At 36.6% G+C, this 14,409-nt stretch overlaps 1 protein-coding gene across 1 annotated transcript in view; it reads right to left on the bottom strand.

Annotated features, from left to right (window-relative positions):
* RELN (reelin) overlaps window positions 1-14,409 on the bottom strand; it is a 419,315-nt gene that overhangs the window by 208,841 nt on the left and 196,065 nt on the right. Inside the window, 2 exon segments of the mRNA XM_006085409.3 lie at window positions 4,377-4,428; window positions 9,622-9,718. Coding sequence (XP_006085471.1) covers window positions 4,377-4,428; window positions 9,622-9,718 — 149 coding nt within the window.

The raw sequence follows: 14,409 nt of genomic DNA, 5'->3' as shown, positions 1-14,409 counted from the left end.
ATAAAACATTTGTATTAAACTACTTTTACCATTAAATTTTCTAAAATTCTGTTTTTACTTATATTTGTTTTGAACTCAAGTCACCAAAGATTTTGTTAGTCTCATACTTGGAGATTTCCATGTTTCCGGAGAGGTTTTCACTATTTCATAATAAATTCCCCAAGGTCTTAGTTACCAAGGAGTGTGACTCATGAAAATAATGAGAGTCTGATTTTGAAATACATTTCAGTAAGTTTATAGAAGAAATGAGCAATAATTCATATGAAGGTATGGAGACATCAATTTTTCCTCCCTCTGAATTAGCTGTTCTAAAAGAGTTGAGGGAGAGTTTCTCTATTGAATCAATTCCGAGTAATTAAGAAGGATATGAATTAGGCTTGAGGGAAAAACCTGCTTTCTTTATGCCGAATGCAATATAACACCTCTTACAAGTGGCATTTTATTCATTATATGTATTTGAGGAAAAATAATGCCAGATTTCTTTTCCAAATCAATCTTTATTTTTTTAAATATATTTTATTGATTTTTTACAGAGAGGAAGGGAGAGAGATAGATAGTTAGAAACATCGATGGGAGAGAAACATCGACCAGCTGCCTCCTGCACATCTCCCACGGGGGATGTGCCGGCAACCCAGGTACATGCCCTTGACCGGAATCGAACCCGGGACCTTTCAGTCCGCAGGCCGACGCTCTATCCACTGAGCCAACCCGGTTTTGGCAAATCAATCTTTTTTTAAAAAAAATATATTTTATTGATTTTTTACAGAGAGGAAGGGAGAGAGATAGAGAGTTAGAAACATCGATGAGAGAGAAACATCGATCAGCTGCCTCCTGCACATCTCCTACTGGGGATGTGCCCGCAACCCAGGTACATGCCCTTGACCGGAATCGAACCTGGGACCTTTCAGTCCGCAGGCCGACGCTCTATCCACTGAGCCAAACCGGTTTTGGCCCAAATCAATCTTTTAATTTATCAATAATAATACCTTTTTAATTTTCTAGTTTTTATTTTAAAAAATATACTCATACAAAATGAGTAGCACTCATTTTTCTCAGAGACTCTGTAGCACGTACAGTACATAAGAGAATTCAGGCTAAGAATATTTTTTGTATCTCAATTTGCAAATATAAAACATTTATGATTTAATCATTTTCCTCTCTCTTAAGATGATTAAAAACAATGCAGTAAAAAAATATATAGACACACACACAACACTCCAAATCTTCAGGATATTTACAAGTAACACCAAAGAAAAAATGTACTATTTCTATATATTATGGACAAATAACAGATTCCAGCTGGTTCAATGATAACAAGCTGGTAAACATATGGATAATATTTTTGTCTACTGGCTTCACTACAAGCAGTTTTTTTTGTGATTTTTCATTTCCTTCTGGGTCATGTTTTCCATTGATTGAGGTCCTCAGATCACCTCCCCAAAATCTTCTCTTGGCATGAAATGTCTGCATCACACCAATTTAGCACTTGGTTACATTCTATTATAAATGTCTCTGTAATAGGTACTTGTCACCCAGGCAAGAAATATTTATGATCAGCTACTTAGTTTGAGTCCCTGGGCTAGGGGCTGAGAATACCATGATGGACAAGACAGATTTACCTCCTAAGCCAAACTATTTGTTCTTCATGGCATATGTTTTTAAATGCTTTACCTTTCATCCCCATTTGGCTGATGAATTCTATTCATCTGAAGAAAGAAATGGGCTATATTGAACAAATAGATATTTTTTTTACTGCTCAAGAGTGAAAGAGGCCATTTTTCTGACCTCTATTGCCTATTAAATAAGTTTAAAAACCTTCAGCTGGTGCAAATGAACTCTTCAGACAGCCACAATTTTACCTGACATTGCTCATAGCTGTTCCTGGCTGGTCCTTCAGCTCTAGGAGGGCACTCAATTTCTCATCCTAACCTTTGCTTGTGTCACTCTGTCTCCTCACATGGAAAACTTGTGTCCTTTCCAGTGACTCATGCTGTTGGCTTTCAGAGATTCTTTATTTTTTTTATTCTGTAACATTGCTAATTATATTGAATGAAACTATCAGTCTTGAAAGTAGATACATAGTCTATAGCATGCTGCCAAAGATAAGAGCCTATGGCTTTGTAGGACCCAAGTGTTGTGTCTGCCCCCTCCCCAACTTCCCTCCATCAAACCGGTAAGAGCAATCCTTGCAGGGACTATAAGAGCCTAGAGACCTTTTCTACCACATTAACAATATATTAGGGACAAACTTGGCAGACTGAGTGGTAAAAATCCCCCTTAACTTTAAGAATTCCCAGGTATCCTTAGGCAACATCTATAATTCAAGAAAAAAGACTCCCTGAATTGCTGTACCCTGCAAGACCTAGCTGGGATCTGTCACCATGGGACCTGTTCACGTGCCCATCTCTGCTTATCACCATCTGGCCGTTCTCTAGAGGGTTCACGCTCTGTGCTCATCCGGACCTTCGACCACACTCCCAGGTACTGTGAAAATATTTGGTTTTCTCACTTCTCTGTCTTTTCATTGTTCAAGTTAGCTCAGATCAATGCTGGATACACAGCAAATATTCAGTGAATTCTTAAGTGGATGACAGATACAAAGCACTACGAGCACTTCCCCTGGGCACAGGGCCCTGCCTGGCAAAACAGAGTTTGGAGGCATCTGTAAGATAATGGTTTACAAGGGCATCATCTCAATTTTTTCTTCCTATCCCAAAGGAAATCTAAAGGAAATGGGTAAATGCCCCCAAGGCTACAACCATAAATTCCACAAGTTGAATCTAATGAATCAAGTGAGGATTGTAAGAGATCAATAGCTCAGCACAGAAATAGATATGAGATATTTCACTGGAATGGAAAAATGAAAAGTTCTACTGAGAACATTTTGAGACACTTTTCAAGATGATTTAGATGCTGATAACGTGATAAATTTCAGTTTATAGAACCGTATTCTTAAGATGCTTTAACTTTAAAACTCATTTAGATCAGATAGTCTGTATATTTATGTGTATATATGTGTGTATGTGTGCAGGCATATATGATATATACATACACACGTATATATACAGACTATCTTGGGAGGGCATTGCTGCATTAGGACGATAGAGTTTATTTGAGATCCTCCTTAGTAATTCAAGAAATTTCTGTATACACATCTCTGAGGTACTTGAGACTCTTGGGTAATGTTTGTCATGTAATTGAAAATGTTTACAAGAGCAATACAAAAACATCAGAGCAATAGTTTATTCAATTATGGCTATATATGCATATAAACATAATTCACCATTGAAGCCAAAAATAATGATAGAAAATTTCTGTTACATCTGAATTATCACACCAAACAATACATCGAACATACTAAAGGACTTCCTGCCCAGCCAGTGTGTTCCAGTGGTTGAGCGTCAACTTATGAACCATGAGGGTGCTAGTTCAATTCCCAGTCAGGGCACCTGCCCAGGTTGTAGGCTTGATCCCCAGTGGGGGTTGGGGGGTGCAGGAGGCAGCTGATCAATGATGTTCTATCTCTCTATCCTTCTCCCTTCCTCTCTCTTGAAAATCAATTTTTTAAAAATATTTAAAAAAAGAACTTCCTGAGGAGTGACACTAAATCTGACAGACTATATTTAACCACATTACGAGCATAGATTTGGAGAATTGCACAATACACAAATAAATATAAAATGTTGAACTATTGATGTACAGTGTCTTTTGTAACACACTCGATATAATTTTGAACTGACTGTAAAGGCAATGGCTACCTAACTGTGGCTGCTATTTTGGTATTTGGTTATTGTGGGGCTTGTAAAGCTCAGGATGAATACTTATAGATATTATTACTATACACCTATGAAAATTAGAGTGGAAAGTAATATGATAGACAGCAAAACTATAAACACTTGATTACTGAATGCTTTGGGTAGGAATTTGTAGTTTTAATGCAAAAACACTTAAAAAATATTGCCAGATACAGTCACTTTTTAATTATCCACATCTGAATGAAACATAGATTATTTATGTCAAACATGAAGCCCTAATTGTTTCTCTCAGCCACCAAAAATGATCTCTTTCATTACCAATTAAGTAAGAGTGCAGGAAATTGAACAGCTTTCAATCTTAATCTGAGCAAAACATAATTAGCAAGGTAATTCTGCTATAACAGGATGTTTTGGATTGTATGTATCATTTAAAATATCATTGGTCGTAGGAGAGAAGTGGGAACAGAATGTAGCATTTAAACATTTTTAAAAATTTCACTTCAACATTGAGACTTACTCTTCTCTAAATTTAAAAGCATTTGGCAATGTAATCCTGATGGTACACTATGATTAAAACAAACATTTCCAAGTTAAATTGCTATAACTGCTAAAATCACTTACCAATGGAAAATTGGAGTACAGAGGCTGTTGTTGTATTAAGGCCTGTGGTGATCTAGAAAAAGGAATATACCAAAATAAGACAAGATAGAGAGGAGGAGAAAATGGTGAAAGACATACAGAGGAGGGGGGAGGGAAAAGAAGAGGAAAGGAAGAAGCCATAAACAGAGGTTGTATTTGTCCAGTGGTTAGTTTACTTTTACTGAACTGTCTGAACACAGATCTATCTTGTTTCTCTGTGGGAAACAAAGCTGTGAGATCCTGACTGAGGCACTCTTACTGTGTTTCTTACTATATGCTGAACACTGCTTGTAGGCAACCTACCAGTTCATCTTGATCTTGTGTGGGCTCTAACACAGCCCCCTCCATTCACACTATCACCTCCCCTCCATCCTCCATCAACAGTCATAAAAAGGTTAACAACCCAAAACTGGGAGGTAAATTAAGACCAAATGAGGAGAAAAAGATTATTTTGAAAAGTCAACAGAATTACAACAGCTAACAGGTACAGTATTTCTTTTGGGGGTGATGAAATGTTCTAAAGTTGATTGTGGCAATGGTCACATAATTTTGTGAATAAATGAAAAACTGTGAATTATATGCTTTAAAGGAATAAATTGTAGAATATGTAAAGTATTTCTCAATAAAACTGTTAACCCCACCCAAAAAAGTAATCAAGTTATGGGCCTAGAAATATCCTTCCCACACAATTCTATTATTTCCCCTTAGTTTCATAATTTTCCCCTTTCTAAAAAAGAAATGGTGCATTAATTTTTTAAAAATTTAAATTGAAAAGTTTTTTACTTATTTATTCTTCGGAGCACTGACTTTGATCCATACCAGCTCAAATGAAATGAGAATTAAGATTCTCATTTTCAACAACTCTCTTGTTGGGTTCTTGACCCTGTAAGCTAAAGTGTGGGACACCTCCCATCGCCGGACCCTAAAAAATAGAAAGTGCACCGAAACCGGTTTGGCTCAGTGGATAGAGCGTCAGCCTGCGGACTGAAGGGTCCCGGGTTCGATTCCGTTCAAGGGCATGTACCTGGGTTGCGGGCACATCCCTGGTGGGGATGTGCAAGAGGCAGCTGATTGATGTTTCTCTCTCATCGATGTTTCTAACTCTCTCTGTCTCTCTCCCTTCCTCTCTGTGAAAAACCAATAAAATATATTTAAAAAAAATAGAAAGTGTATAACTGTGCTTTCAGCATGGCAGAAGCAGTCGGCTGTCTTACTTGGACCTCTTAGACACCACAGTGACATTCTGGCCTCATCCCTGCACTTTGTTAGACCCCGTGTGATTAAGTCCACAACTGCGGAAGGGTCCAGAGATGCCCAAGACATGGATTGCAGTGTGAATTAGTGGACAAAAGAGTGAGCAAGCCTCTTGTTCCGCCAGATGGAGCTGAGATGTGAATATCAAAAGATTCTGCTTCTGCAACGCGTTTCGGAAAGACGACTGAGCGTGTGCTTCACATACATGGGGTAAAAGTTAATGAAGCAGGAAGGGTGATGAGGAAAGGGCAAGGGAGGCTCTGTACAAGTTGTCCAGCTATCAGTATAGGGACCAGCTCCTAGTAGATTTTAACCCCTGCAGAAATCACTGCTGTCAAGTGTCAGAGGAAATTCTCTATTTCATCTAAATCCCTCATTATCACAGATTATCTGTTCAAGGAAAACTGGACCACCATGCCCAGGACTCTCTTTCCTGCTCCATTCCCCTCACCAGTCATGCAAGTAAAATGCCCCAGTAGAATATTCTGTAAATAATCCTTATCAAGATTCCTTTAAAAGAAATCTGTGATTTTCAATGTTTTTAGAGTGTGTCCAACTATTTGCCCTCACAAGTTTCCACTTGAATAATCTGATGTTAAAGTTCAAGGAAGCACATGGAAATTTAAAATTTTTTTCACCAAATTTGAATGAACATTCTTCACCCCCTCTGATTTTATGTAACTGAGTAGATTCCTGGATGAGTTATGAAACACTCCTGAATATAAGTTCTTTGAAATGATGGTATTATGTAAGTTAAAAGCACCATGGTTATTGCTACTGCTGGTGCATTAAATATACTAGAGAGTCCTACCCTGGTGGTGCAATAAACGATGCTTGTGTCAACTGCGTGATCAAGTCCCACAGCTGTGACCTCTGCTAGCAAACAGCAGGTTGCTTGAATTACTGCCAAATTTCAGATTACATGTGCTAACTGAGGGTGACCCTAGACTTTGATTAGTCATTGATTCTACATTTTTTCCTTCTTCACCAGGAAAGCTAAGGACTGGTAGAGTGGTTGACTCTCATTTCTATACATTTACCCACTTAGTTTATTAGTAAAATTCTCAGCTACAAGAAAATACAGAAAAAAAGAAGAGAAAAAAATAACAAAAGTATTGCCTATAAAATCTATTCACCTATATTTTCCTCCGGTCATTATAAATTACTTATTGTTCTTGAGTTCAAATATGTAATTTTAGTCTGCAGAGCGACTAAGCCTTTATATCTGACATTCTGAAAACTAAAGAGCTTTTGGTGAATAATACAGCAACTATGAATGTCTGGCAGAGAACGTTTTTTCCTACCAAATCTTAGTACTCTTAAATGATCAAATAGACTCCAAACTGTAGAAAATTGGTATGATACTAAATGAATCTGAAGAATTCACTGCAGGCTGAGGCTGTTCATTCTGCACTTCTTCCTTGCAAATTTTTATTGAGTTTGATCATGTTTTAGCCCAAACTCACCTTTGTAGCTAAAAGGTATTCCCAAATATGAATAATTCAATAAATAATTTCTTTTTTTTTAAATGGAGGGTAACATAACTAATTTTGTTTTAAACTCTGAGAAAGCACATTTTCTTTTAAAGGAGTGGGTAAGTCATTCCTCATTAACTTTATTTCAGACTAGCGAATGAATAAAGTTAGCCGCCAGCACCAGAAATATGGAGACATCAGTGAGCTGAATAAATGGGCTGGGGCCACACAGCACAGCAGCAGTGAAAGCAGAAATGTACGTGTGCCTGTGTGATAACAGAGGCTGCCCCTCACTAACTCTGACTAAAAAAATAAAAATAAAAATAAATGAAATAGCCATTTGACTAAATTCTCAAAATGGAGATGCTCTTTTTCATTTTAAAAGACAAAGCATTAGCCTAGTAAGGGTCTTTGCCTGTGGTTCTTTGTTGCACAACTTCAGTAAGAATTCGATTTATGAAAAATAAGAAGGGATGTTTTTAAAAAAGTTTGAGGCTCATAACTTCCATCTGTTCTCAGGTAGAACAGCTTTGATTGGACTCAATTCTGAAGCACCATGCAGACCTTTGAATTTGAGTAAACATAATAGCATGGTAACTAACACCTGAGCTCCTCACTTTTCATTGGATCTGTCCTCTGTCAACACAACTGGGGTAATAAGTGTATATTTGCTCCTGGGACCCTAATACAGCATAAAATTATTGAAAATTAAAATTGCTACTGTGCAAAATGTGACTGTCATCCCTATCTTTGTTAATGTATCTTCATTCTATTGCCTTTGAGTCCACAACACAATTTATCTTAGGGAAAGTACTTACAATGGGAATACAGATCTGCAAATGCTTTTTTTGCTTTCTTGGATGAGGAACATTATTTTGAATATTTTCCTTTTCAGTTGAAAGGCTTATCTCACATTAATTATGTAACACAACTCAAGACGAGCCCATTGGATGTATAAACTCTAATGTTAAATAAATGAGGATACAGTGAAAAATCAGGATCAAATATACACGGGATCAAAGTAGACACTTTAGTTTTATGCTAAAGAAATTCTTCATTATATTCTTAGATATGTTTATTTCCTATTAATCAATAGAAACAAAAAAAGAATTTGCCAAGCATTTCCATAAATATTACTGAATGGGAGAACATTCTAAAATAGGCATTTATTTTAAGCTCAATTAACTACGATAAAATTTTAATTTTGTTTTAAGGTTTAGAGAAAATTAATTCAGTCATGGTACATTATTTTAAATGTACTAGCACATCTATTTCTTTCAAGAAGTGCTGCGGTACCAGTCACATTTGTCTGCAGGAATACTGTACCACCGTGTGAGCCTTGAATTATGAGCATCTATTATTTTAATTTACATCCAATTAATTCTGTTTGTGTTCTAATTTCAACTAAAAACTCTTCAATTTATCAATGTTCTGAGGCTCGTATCTTTAATAAATTAAATGTATCCATTGCCATAAAAGGGGTACTCAAGCAGCATAAAAAAAGAACCATGTTATAAAAATTAATTGACTTCACATTTTTATAACTAAATCTTCTTTCAATTGTCTAGCTAGGTTCCTCACCCCACCCCCCTTTTTCAGTATGGAAGCCAGTCATTTGACCACTTTTAAAGTTAATGAGTTTGAAATACAATGTGTGACATAGGGGTGAAAAGTATAAACTGTTATGAAAGCCCCACGATAAGGAAGATGGGGAGAGAAAAGGAGAAGCACTGAAGTTCAAGTCAAACGCAGAAAAGCAAAGCAGAAGAGATGTTGTGAGAAGAGTAGGAGGTGCAAAGGAATTGGGCCAGAATAATATAACGTTTGCCCTAATCCATTTTCAAGAATGTGAAATGAACTGCTCTTGAGGCCAAAAAGAAGTATCAAGGAACAACAGGCTCATTAGCCACGTGCTGCTGGCTCCTGGTTTCATTGTTTTCAACTGAGAATGCTCAAGTGTCATTTCACATATAATCTAAGAAATGATCTTTGGCAAGCTAAGTCTCATCACTATTAATTAAAGGAAAGTAACGTGCTCTTGAACAATTTTGCATAAACCACAAATTTTAAGAACTGGTTTATTCACTGTACTCTTTCACTTAAAAAAAAATCATCAAAAGTTCTTCTGATTAGGGAACACAGTTTAAAAATCATGTGACCAAATTGCTCATCTAACATTCCTGGCTTGCGAGGAGAACATAAATTTAGAAGTAAAACTTTATACAAGAACTTGTGAAGTCATAAATTATTTAAATATATATAGATAGATGTGTAATATATGTCATATGTCACTCATATTATGCCCATATTTTCCCTCTTTTTAGTGTGGAAGCCAGTCATTTGACCACTTTTAAAGTTAATGAATTTGAAACATAATGTGTGACATAGGGGTGAAAAATATAACCTGTTAATAAAAGCCCCATGATAAGGAAGATGTTGGCAAAAAGCTTAGTAAAGACGATGTATTTGGAATAATGTACATAATAACATGTACTTACCAATTCTCTCGGACCATATGGCTCACAGAAGGTGACAGCATTGCCGTGCATAATGGCGCCGCACTGTTCTCCAATCTCACAGTTGCGACATTCAACCCTGTGGGAACACAGAATGCATCCCCGGTCTGAGAACTAAGCAGCACAAAGTGGTTTATTGCTCAGGTAAGGAAAGATGTAATAGTTATTGCTATTTAGTTCATATCAACATTTTGAGGAAAGCAAATGTATTGTGACATGTTAAGGAACCATGAAGCCAGAAAGACTTAAATTTAAATCCCAATTCTTTAGTTACTTGCAGTGGTGGGTAAGTTACTTAACCTCCCAAAGTTTCAGTTTTCTCACCTGCAAAATGAGGATAATAATACCGATGTAAACTAACATAGCTATTGTGCAGATTAAAGGAGAGAATGTATAAAAAATAGAGTCCAGAACCAATCTCTTAGTTCTTAATAATGGCAGATGGCATTATCAATAATTATATATAATGTATATGTCCAATACAAGGATGTCTGTAAATATTAAAAATAAGCTAAGTAATATATACTTATATAATGACCTGAAAACTGGTATCTCTGAAATCAAAAGATGTTTTACAAATTATAAATCTTCTGAGATATAATTAGTATAAATGTTTAAAATTATTGTTCACATTGTTCTTAAATAAATTTGCACGTCTAGAAAATATACCATGCTAAAAATAATGGAATCAGACTATATTTAATTCACTTATTAAATATGAAATATACACAAATTCTAATTCAAGCCAAGTTTGGATACTGAGTTCCTACATTTACTTTGCAAATGATTTAATTGTCTGCTTTATTACTGTAAAATGAAGTGCTTAATAAATCCTTAGGATTTATTATGATTATGATTTCAAAAATAAATGTATCCATGTTTTTAGTAGAAAATGGATTTATGAATATTCTAGATTTGACTTTGCATATTTACAGGAACAGTCACAATGCTCTGCATCGCAACATTTCGACCTACCATCACTACATACCTAACATGGAGAAAGATAGATCTGTTTCCTCTGTCTGAACCTCAAACCACATGAGAGCTGTATTTCATGCAGAAAGAACATTTTCAAAGACTTTCACATTCCAGGTGCCAAACATTGTAGAAAGAGCACTGTGCCCTTTGTTTGGGAGATCACTGCATTATGCTCTTTCAGCATTTCTCTAATTTTAGAGAAAGAGAGTAGGAATACCCATCAAAGTCGGAAGACAAAAGTGTGAAGAGGTGTCAGTTACCCCATAAATCCTAGAGGCAGAAGCAGAGTGAGTCAGAAATTGGCAAATAATGGTATTTCCTATATGTATATTGCATGAAATAAATGGTTGTTCTCATTCCAACCTTTTGAGCTGTGTTCCTACACCAGGAGATAACAATGCCAAGAACCTATGATTTTTTATTTTTATTTTTTGTAGAATAAACAGGAAACTATTTCTGGTAGGGAATTTACAATGCTAGCATTACAAATATCAGTAGGATTTTTAAGTCTTCTCTTTTGATTACTGTGAAGCAAGATTCTAATAAATGTCCTTGACATTAGAAGAGATATAGTTGTAACTTCATAAGGGCAACATGTCTCGTGTTCACCATTTTATGCCTTGCATGTTGTATTCCATAAAAATCTGTTGAATGAATGAATGAATATAAGAAAATTTCATGAACAGAGCTATTATTAAGGCCTGAGGTCCAAAGCACTTAGAATAGTGCTTGGCACATGGCAAGAACAATGTAAGTGTTAGTGTCTGAGTTATTTTTATTATTACAGATTTCCACCATTTTCATCCAGAACTGGTATATTTGTTTTTTCCCTCACAGAGAACCTATTACATGAACTTTTTACTACTATTTTTCTATTTTTAAACTATACATTATTTTTTCCCCAAGGACTGTGATGTGATAAAAGTACAGAGACGGAGCACAAATATTATAGTGGGATTCTCACTTAGTGATATATGAGGATTTTTTGGCTACAAGTCATTGTAAAATGGCTTGAAAGAAACATCAACTTTGACAGGAAAAAAATTGAAAGAATGTTCACCTCTCAAAATGGCTATCTGCCATTTCCCCCCAGTAACTCTAAACTAAAAACATCACTGCTGATGTGAAACCCGAGGTCTAATGTTGAAATTCCCATAGCAATAATCCTACCTATAAGTATTGATTAGCAGTCCCCAAATCAACTCTATATCAGAAAAATAATATCTGTATAAAACATATGTATTACATCTCCCTTCCCCCATAGTTTGGATTAAACAGGGTTCAGGTACAGCCTAGACATCTGTATATTGTTTAAAGGCGATTCTAGCCCTGGCTGGTTTGGCTCAGTGGATAGAGCATCAGCCTGCAGACTGAAGAGTCCCAGGTTCTATTCTGGCCAAGGGCACATGCCTGGGTTGCAGGTTCGATCCCCAGTAGGGGGCATGCAGGAGGGAGCCGATCAATGATTCTCTCTCATCATTGATGTTTCTATCTCTCTATCCCTCTCCCTTCTTCTCTGAAATCAATAACAATATATTTTTTTAAAAAGGTGATTCTAACATAGATGGCCTACAGCCTGGCATCAGGGAAACAGTGAATAGACAACAGATGTTTGGTATGTTTGGAGAATCACTTCTACGTTGTGGAATAACAGAAATTAAAATACTAGTAAAAAAAAAAGCAAAAACGCAAACAGATGCAGCCTTTCTCTGCATTTGGCTTAACAATCCCTCTAGACCAGTGGTCGGCAAACTGCGGCCTCTTGAGGGTGGCTCTTCCACAAAATACCACGTGCGGGCGTGCACGTACAGTGTGATTGAAACTTCGTGGCCACACTCAAGGGGCCAAAGAGCCGCATGTGGCTCGTGAGCCGCAGTTTGCCAACCACTGCTCTAGACCTTTCTCTTCTTCACTGTGCTTTATAGCTCCAGAAACTTAAAATAAAATTTCTAAAGGCATTTGTGCCCTGTTGAAACGTAAAGATTTAGAATTATCAATATTTAGAATTACTCACTGTGTTGCTGCTACTTGAAGACACAATGGCTTCAACAAGGATTGCTGGAACAAATCTGTCAGCTTCCTGCCAAGGTCTTTTATGTCCTTTCCTAGAATTTCTCAGTCTGACTGCGATTGTCAACAAAATTTATTATAATTTAAACCTGAATGCCCATCCCACTCTTAGCTGCCAATGGAATTATTTATTCATTCCTCATTCATTAATTCACTCTTGAAATTAACAAACTTATATTGAGGGCCCACAGGTACTGTGGTGAGCTTTAGTGGGACAAAAACAAATAAAACAGTGTGATTTCCTTCCAGGAGGAAAGGCAGAGAAACAAGCACACAATTGCAATATAGGATGCCAATGCAATGATAGCTATTCATTTCATTCAATTATGTACCAGATACCCCAAAGCCCATTAAAATCTCTCAACCACTCGATAAGATAACTGTCGGTGTCATTTTACTAATAACTGAGCTTCAGAGAAGTTAAGCATTTGCTCAAGTCACACAGTTGTGATTTGGACCAAGTGCTTGCTAATTCCAACAACCCTCACATTTTCCATAGCTCCTCATTCCTCATAACAGGAGTACACTGGCTGTGATGGTACCTAACTCAGACTGAGGAAGAAAGGGAAAGCTCCTAAAGGAAGTGGTCCCAGAACTGGTCCTGAATGAGGACTAGTTACCCAACCAAAGAAGAAAGGTGAGTTGTGATAGGGCACAACGAATGCAGAGATTATGACACACAAGAACTGCTACTTCAGTGCATTAGTCTGGTTGGAATTATACTGGTTCGTGAAGAAGGTGGCAAGGGATGGGGCTGGAAAGTGGGAAACAGTACATGAAAGGCTTCATGGACCAATTACCAAGTAATAAGTACTGTACTAAAAACTCTACAAATAATGCCTCATTTAATTTATGTAAAACCCCTCCCTCTATTTTTTATCCTCATTAACTGAGACTAAGAGATATTAAATGATCGTCCAAGGTTGCACTGCTTGAAGTTACAGAACTGGAATTCAAACTCCCAATATCCAACTCCCGATGTCATGATACAACCCCGACTTTTAGGAAAATTTCTCCAGCACATGATGGATTGGAGGTAGAAAAGACAGGAATATTGATGTAACACAAGCAAGACATAATAGTGCTTGAGATAAGGTGGAAGTGGAGAAAAGTGGGCACACTCTAAAATATTGCTATTCAATAGAAATATTAATGTGAGCCACATATAATTTTCAACTTGCTAATGGCTACACTAAGAAATATAAAGGAACAGGTGAAATCAATTGTAATAATATTTTATTTAACTCAATATATTTAAATTACATGTTAACATTTAATTAATGTAAAATTATTAATGACATAGTTTATATTCTCTGTTCATAATAAGTCTTCAAATTGTGAGGTGTATTTTACACTTACAGCACATCTCTGTTCTGACCAGTCACATTTCAAGTGCTCAACAGCCATGTGACTAGTGGCTACCATATTGGACAGCGTGACTCTAGAGAATTACAAAGCTTGGAGATTGCTCTCTGGTTATGCTGACAACTGGAGATGCCCAGCTAACAATGATTATTATATAGTATGTATCTGAACTTCAGAGAAAGATCAGCACTGACATGACAGCTTAGGATATGGTTGAAATCATAGGAGTGCATATTATTGGGGGTCAGGGGAAAGAGGGAGATACACAAAGTGAGAAAGGAAGCAGTTCAAAATGGATTTCTGGGAAAGAAATCATATTGTCCATAGTCTGGTTTCTGGAAAGCTCTAACCATCATT

The sequence above is a fragment of the Myotis lucifugus genome, unplaced genomic scaffold, assembly GCF_000147115.1.
Source record: "Myotis lucifugus unplaced genomic scaffold, Myoluc2.0 scaffold_18, whole genome shotgun sequence".
Lineage (NCBI taxonomy): Eukaryota > Metazoa > Chordata > Mammalia > Chiroptera > Vespertilionidae > Myotis > Myotis lucifugus.
Note: the sequence above shows the minus strand (reverse complement) of the source record. Positions and strands in the feature narration are given on the sequence as shown.